General features: G+C 50.4%; 1 protein-coding gene across 1 annotated transcript in view; it reads left to right on the top strand.

Annotated features, from left to right (window-relative positions):
* The first annotated feature begins 1059 nt into the window (after positions 1-1059).
* Positions 1060-7755, top strand: part of GIPR (gastric inhibitory polypeptide receptor) — a 13814-nt gene continuing 7118 nt past the window's right edge. The window contains exons 1-5 of the mRNA XM_015425016.1: positions 1060-1148; positions 3347-3503; positions 3659-3818; positions 6014-6074; positions 6596-6665. Coding sequence (XP_015280502.1) covers positions 1078-1148; positions 3347-3503; positions 3659-3818; positions 6014-6074; positions 6596-6665 — 519 coding nt within the window. The 5' untranslated portion in view covers positions 1060-1077. The remainder of the gene's footprint in view (positions 1149-3346; positions 3504-3658; positions 3819-6013; positions 6075-6595; positions 6666-7755) is intronic.

The following is a 7755-nucleotide window of genomic DNA, read 5'->3' as shown; positions in this document are numbered from 1 at the left end:
GTGCAAAAAAAAAAAAATTCGGCCCGATTTGGATTCGGCGGAATCGGGCAGAATCAATTTCGGCTGGCATAAAGACTCCCGCATGTCAATTTCGGCAGTAGGAACCCATTCAGGAGTCTTTTGGACAGCCGAATGTCAGTTTCAGCCCCATTATATCCTATGGGCCATTTAAGCCAATGGCGAAAATATAGGGTATATTCTGGAGGCTGGAGGGGAGGGGGTTTGAGGGAGAGGCTCCAAACTCACAGGTTAGCTGCTGGAGCCTCTCCCCAAGATACCAACCAAGTTTCAAGAACATTGGACCAGGGGGTCCAATTCTACGGGCCCTCAAACAGGTTGCCCCTATCCCCTCCATTGTTCTCTATGGTGGGGGAAAAGTTACCATTTTCGGGAGTCATTTTCTTCGTCCCAGTCACAGGCATGATTATTTAAATGGCTGTCAACCAGAAGGCAATTTTTTTTTAAGCCTTGACTCGGTTAATAGCTTTATTTCTGCCTTATTAGTATATCACGGAAATGTCGTCAGTCTCAGAACAGACTTGGATGATTTATCTTCGTTATGTAGGCAATTTTCCTGCCCCCTAGAGGTCACGTCAGCTCTCAGCTTAGACTGGCAAATGCTATAAGATAAGAACAAATCCTTATTTTTGTCTGTATTTTTTTTTTGTATTTTTCATATGTGCATGTGTGAGAGAGAGAGAGTGCGTGTGCACCTGGAAGTCATGGTGACCGCTGGAGATTGACCCCTACTGGGGGCCTGGAGGATATTCAGAGAGGTGGCTGAATAAAGCCTGCCCCCACCTCCCGCCTCTGGTATTCCACGGAGGCCTCCCATCCAAGGACTTGCCAGAGTCCACCCTGCTTAGCTTCCAAGATCTGACGAGATCGGGCTCTTTAAAGTCTTTTTCTTCGTCCCAAATCATATCGCAATGCTAGATGGATGCATTTTTACCCTGTGGGAAGTATTCAGCCTACGACAGGTGCGTTATTTCCTGCAACAGAAATTCCTCTTGACGGATGGCCTCCGTTTCTCTTTTCTTCCAGAACCACTTGTGGATTCTGGATCAAATCCGACTGATGTACACCGTGGGCTACTCTCTGTCGCTGGTGGCTCTGCTGGGGGCCCTGGTTCTGTTGGGATGTTTCAGGTAATGGAAAAGATACGTTTCCCTGGGAGCAATTACCAAATTGGGGGGAAACTAGCTACACTTAAGAAAGGAAAGACAGAGGGCTTTCCTGCAGTCACGGTTTCCTCCCTTGTAATTTCCTGTTTCTTCCGAGGGGCGGGGAATGTGTGTTTGTTGCTCCTGTGTTTTGCTCCCTCTAGTGGCTGTTTCGATATTACATTGGTTTATTTCCAGCATATCTCTCTGCAGATTTAAACTGCAGGTTTTTATGCTGGACATAAACCACTGTAATATCGAATTCACCACTAGAGGGAGCAAAACACACAGAACAGGGGGGGGGGAACTGTGAAAGAAACAGGAATACAGAAAAGCCCAGAGACGTAGAGTTGCATTTATCACAGAAGCAAATTCCTGCCAAGAGAGACTCCCAGCAGGGCTATTTCTTCCACTTTTCGCTAATGCAATGCTGAGTAAAGCAATAGTTCCCCTGCCGATGATGAAAGCCGAGGTTCTCAAACCGTGGCTCGGGACCCTAAAGCAGGCTGTGAGTTTCTTGCTGGTGGATCATGAGGCCAGGAGGGAAAAAGAAGAGCAACAAGAGCTGGGACAGGAGGTTCTGGGAGCCTTGACGGCCAGCTTCCCTTTTTATTTTGCGAAGCATGCAGAATGGCGCCAAGGTGCATTTAAGAAATCAAGTATAAACTTGTTCGGGGTTAACTGATTCCTGAATTTTCGGTTGTGGGAGGAGGTGCATGGATGCCATGAAGAAGAAGAAGAGGAAGAGGAAGAAGAGGAGGAGGAAGAAGAAGAAGAAGAAGAAGAGGAAGAAGAGGAGGAGAAGGAGGAAGAAGAAGAGGAAGAGGAAGAAGAAGAAGAGGAGGAGGAGGAAGAGATTGGATTTATACCCCACCCTTAACTACCCAAAGGAGTCTCAGAGCGGCTTACGATCTCCTTTCCCTTTCCCTCCCCACAACAGACACCCTGTGAGGTAGGTGGGGCTGAGAGGGCTCTTTCAAGAACTGCCCTTGAGAGAACAGCTCCAAAAGAACTTGTAACTGACCCAAGGTCACACCAGCAGCTGCATGTGGAGGAGTGGAAGAATGAAACCCATTCTTCCAGATTAGAGTCCATGCTGCTGGAGATCTCCTGTGGGTCACAACTAGTCTCCAGGCAACAGAGATCAGTTCCCCTGGAGAAAATGGTCACTTTGGAAGGTAGACCCTATGTGGCATTAAACCCCATTGAAGTCCCTCCCCTCCCCAAACCCCGCCCTCCTCAGGCCCCACCCCCAAAATATCCAGGTATTTCTCAACCTGGAGCGGGCAACCTTACACCACCACCAACTTGGGGACCCCCGGCATCGGATTAGATTATTAGCTGCAAGGCACAATTTGGTAAATGATATAAGAATTAATCTGCCTTGGACCATGAGGAAAAGTGGGGAGCAACAGACCAGAGGTACTTTGCAAGCGAGCCCTGAAAAGCGTGGTAAATTTAGAACTGGGTCCCACTTCCAAAAGGCTGGGGCCCATGGGGCCGAAGCGTGAACCACACCGTGTGTTTCAGTGCAGCGGGGTGCTGTTCAACAACCCCTAGTGCAGAGGTTCCCAAACTTATTTGGCCCACCGCCCCCTTTTCAGAAAAAAAAATTAATCAGCGCCCCCCCTGGAAATCTACCTTTACCTTCAAGAAGTGGACAAAAAGATACAGTGACAAATTTGCACATAGTAAAGAAAGATGTTGTTGGCCTGAAGCTAGAGGCCAGCAGCCACCACCACACAATAGCCCAGCAGAAACACCAGTCTTACAAGGGTGCACATGCAATTTGCAAATGCATGGCTGTGATTGGCTGTGGGGACCCCTTTCTACCTCTTCCTCCCTCCCTGGTCCCAGGGAAGACCAGGAGAAGGCAGGAAAAGGCTGCTTTAGATAGGTTCTGGACTCTTCTTTCTTTATGCTTCCACCGCCCCCATTATTTTTATTTAACGCCCCCCAATTGCCCCCAACAATTGCACCCAAGACTCCTACCATCCACCTGGATCGTTCCAGGGCCCCCCAGGGGGTGGTATTGGCCACTTTGGCAACCAGTGCCTTAGTGCATGGATGTTTTAGGTTCAAATTAAGCGGTGCATCAGCCGCATGGGACCGTGGATAGATTGCAATGCAGACCTGGGACAGAGATGATCCCCGTTTCCCCCCTTGTCGCCCACCCCCCACAGAAAACTCCGGTGCATCCGCAATTTCATCCACATGAACCTTTTCCTCTCTTTCGCGCTCCGCGCTGTCTCCATCCTTTCCCGGGACGGCCTTCTCTGGCTCCACTTCTCCAAGAACGTGCGGAACGAAGAAGCTCTTTCCCACGCTCCGATGCAGCAGGTACCACACCGTATCAGGCGGGGGGGGGGAGGGAAAAGATCCCATTGCGGTTTGGCAGGGAGGTGCAGAGGTGGTCCCACCGAGAGAGCTGGGGTAGTGGCGGAGAGCCCGAATTCACTTCCTTCTCCCTCTCTCTCTCTCCCCCGGATCTTCAGGCTACTGTGGGCTGTCGGGTGGCGCAGACCCTGAGTCACTACTGTGTCGGGGCAAACTACTGCTGGCTCCTCGTGGAGGGCCTTTACCTCCACAACCTGCTGGGGCTGAAAGCCTTCTCGGAAGAGAGCTACTTCCCAGGATACCTGCTTCTTGGATGGGGTGAGTCTGTGTCGGGTGCAAAGCCGCTGTAGCCTCCAGGGCACCGTCAGCTGGTGGTTCTGTCAGGGGCTCATCACCCCAAAGCCCTATATGGCCAGGGTCCAACATACTTATTTATTTATTTATTATATTTATATCCCACCCTCCCCGTGGACGGGCTCAGGGCGGCTCACATAGGCGGCACGGTATGGCCGGTATGGCGGTGGCTCAAGTGGTTAAGACACTGAACTGCAGGCTGTGGAAGGTCAGTAGTTCAGCAGTTCGAGACCCGGGTGCCGCATGATGGAGTGAGCTCCCATCTCTGGTTCCAGCTCCTGCCAACCTAGCAGTTCGAAAGCAAGAAATGGCAAGTAGATAAATAGGTACCACTTCGGTGGGAAGGGAACAGCGTTCCGTGCGCCTTGGTGTTTAGTCATGCCGGCCACATGACCACGGAAACGTCTTCGGACAGCGCTGGCTCTTCGGCTTTGAAACGGAGATGAGCACCGCAACCCTAGAGTCGAATTCGATTGGCTTTCGAGCAAGGGAACCTTTACCTTTACCTATGGCCGGTAAACATAAAACATTTAAAACAGTTAAAACAATCATACAGTAACATATAAAATGCTTGCAACAATTATCCATCAGTAAGTTTAGGTGGCATACTAAAGGTGACATACTAAATCCCGACTTGGTGGTCTTCTGGCCTTCCATGGCATTTTGGTCTGATCTCCATACAGGGCCAGTCCACTAACCACAAATATCGATATAATAGTTGGTGGTCGAGGTGGGCGGCTCCTAGTTGAAGGCCTGGTGGAAGAGCTCCGTCTTACAGGCCCTGAAGAACTGTACAAGGTCCCACAGGGCCCTGTTCTCCTCCAGGAGCTCATTCCGCCAGTGAGGAGCCGCCACTGAAAAGGCCCTGGCCCTGGTCACAGCGATCCTTTTTTTGCTTCCCCAGCCGGCCTACCAAGGTGTGTGTGTGGGAAGCAAAGAGAGAAGGGGTTTAAACTTTAAACCCCTTCTCTTTGGAGTCACCCCGCAGCGGCAGCACGATCTTCCCATTATATTCTATATAATCTGTTGGGAAACTCCTGGAGATTAGGGGGTGGAGCCTACAAAGGGGCGGGGTTTAGGGAGTGGGAGGGACTTCAGAAGGATAGAATGCGACCAAGTCCGCCTTCCAAAGCGGCCATTTTCTCCAGGGGAACTGATCGTAGCCTGGAGAGGTGGGATATCTCCAGGCCCCACCTGGAGGTTGTGGCAACCCTAGCCCATGGCTTAGGGGCCGATCCCCTGCTTTGTAGGCAGAAGGACCCAGGATTACTGGGCAGTCCTAAACGCCTTCTGCCCTTGTTTTCCTACTGACTTCAGTGGATCCAGAAGGGTATAACTCTGCTCTCAGGGTGGCCCTGTGGATCTCGAGTTAAAGGTGTTGGGGAAAGTCGTCTCTCCTTGAGGCCCCGGAGAGCCGCTTCCAGTCAGAGGAGACAATATTGACCTAGCTGGATCAATGGTCCTGACTCTGTACAAGGCAGTTAATTATCGATCGCCCCTCGAATCCATTTAGAATTTGTGCACTTGCCCGAGGATAGATAAAGCCGGCGATTTACTCATCTGTGGTTATGGCCAGTTTGCTTTAAAAAAACAACCCAACAATCTTCTGGTTAAATCTATATTTAATCGCTCACTCTATTATCGTTAACTAGCTTGCAACCTTTTGGGAACACGGACGAGCCGTACGTCCAAAGGCCAATTTGCCACCTAGCGCAGCCCGCTCTGCAGGGAGCCCGCAGAGAATGCCAGAAAGCCAGCTATCCGGGATCCAAATTGTTGGAAACATGTGTGTTGCAAGGTCTAAACTTCAAGTCATTATAGGGTCCGTGTGTGCCTACCTCGTGTGCTATTGTTTAGACTGACCGGGAAGGAAACCTGGCACAGAGCCAATGGAAACAAAGCCCAAGAAACTGAAGTCTGTTTACTCACAATCATGGTGTCTTTGTTGTTTTGTAAATTTCCCTGTGAACCCTTCCCTTAGAAATAAAAAAATTTACATAGAAGAAAATGCCTCCTCTCCGGCAAAGCAAAGATCCACTGCAATCTCTGAATATTCAACTATTTCGCCAATTTTTCCAACACAAATGAGAGAGGACACGAAGGAACAGATATGGCAAAAGGGTGACTTGTTAATGATATCTCTCTCTGACTCTGTGCAGGGGCACCGATCCTGTTTGTCATCCCCTGGGTGATTGTGCGATACCTCTATGAAAACAAGGAGTAAGTTGACCTGGCAAAAAGCTTGTACCCACGTTTGAGTCACTGTTTTCATTATAATGTTATTGTTGCTAAAAAAACAACAACAACCCAATGCTTCTTTGAGAGTCCAGCCACTCCTGAGCTGCAGAGTGAAGATTCGGGATGTTACCCATGTATTGACGAGCTTAGATTTAAAGAAAAGAGGGGAGAGGAAAACGGGCTTCCGTTTATCAGAACACAAAGCCAACGTTTAAAATCACAACTTAGGATGGCTTTCATCAAACCCAGTCCTCGATAACGCCATCTTCAGCTGCCTCCTAAAGACCGAAAGCGAGGGGGCCAGGCCCACCTCCCTGGGGAGGCTGTTCTGTAATCGGGGGGCTGCTACCGAAAGGGCCCCGTCCCGTGTACCCACCAAGCAAGCTTTTTTGATTGATGGGGCAGTCAGGAAGGCCTCTCCCATCTTCTTCTTCTTCTTCTTCTTTTTCTTCTTCTTCTTCTTCTTCGTCTCACCTGCCAACACCTCGACATCCCTTTTCCAGATGCTGGGAGAGAAACGACCACATGGGCTACTGGTGGATCATCCGTTGCCCCATCCTGCTCGCCATCTTTGTAAGTTACGGCGCACAGAACTGGTTCCTCTTCCCCAGCAGTGAGGACTCCGGCTGGCCACTGGGCGCCAAACCCCTTCCCAGCCTTAATTTTCTCCCACGCTCCGTTTTCCTGATGCAAATCGTCCCCCTTCCCTGACAAGCTGCTCTTCGTCCTGTATCGGTGTCTTTTCCCTCGTGGAGAAAACAGGAACCCTGGAAGGGGCGTGTGCTTTTTTGCGCGAGGGAAATATGACGCTGGGGGAAAGGTTAACAACCACCGACCCCATTGCCACATCTGAATCACATGCACAATGTCTTCTTTCAAGTATTTGAACGGCTGTCATACAGGGGATGGGGGCCGCGGTGGCTCAGAGGTTAAGAGGCTGAGCTGCAGACCGGAAGGTCAATAGTTCAGCAGTTTGAGACCCGAGTGCCACATGATAGAGTGAGCTCCCGTCTCTGGCCCCAGCTCCTGCCAACCTAGCAGTTCGAAAGCAAGGAAATTGCAAGTAGATAAGAAGAAGAAGAAGAAGAGATTGGATTTATACCCCTTCCTGAACTACCCAAAGGTGTCTCAGAGCGGCTTTCAATCTCCGTTCCCTTCCCCTCCCCACAACAGACACCCTGTGAGGGCGGTGGGGCTGAGAGAGCTTTGACAGAAAAGGCTGTTTTTCAAGGACAGCTCTTATCAGAACTACGGCTTGCCCAAGGTCATCCAGCAGGTGCGAGTGGAGGAGAGGGGAATCAAACGCGGTTCTCCCGGATTAGAGTCCGCGCACTTAACCACTACACATAAATAGGTACCACCGCGGTGGGAAGGTAACAGCGTTCTGCGTGCCTCACCGTTTAGTCACGCCAGCCACATGACCACGGAAAAAGCCTTCAGATAGCGCTGGCTCTTAACCTTGGAAACAGAGATGAGCACCGCATCCCTGGAGTCAGATTTGACTGGCTTTCGAGCAAGGGAAACCTTTACCTTTTACACAGAGAGGATGGAATGGAGTTGTTTGGTGTAGAGAGCCCGTTTGGTGTAGTGGTTAAGTGCGCGGACTCTAATCTGGGAGGACCAGGTTTTATTCCCCACTCCTCCACATGCACCTGCTGGGTGA

The sequence above is a fragment of the Gekko japonicus genome, unplaced genomic scaffold (genome assembly GCF_001447785.1).
Source record: "Gekko japonicus isolate JY-2015 unplaced genomic scaffold, Gekko_japonicus_V1.1 scaffold2296, whole genome shotgun sequence".
Classification (NCBI taxonomy): domain Eukaryota; kingdom Metazoa; phylum Chordata; class Lepidosauria; order Squamata; family Gekkonidae; genus Gekko; species Gekko japonicus.
This window is presented reverse-complemented; position numbering and strand designations above follow the sequence as displayed.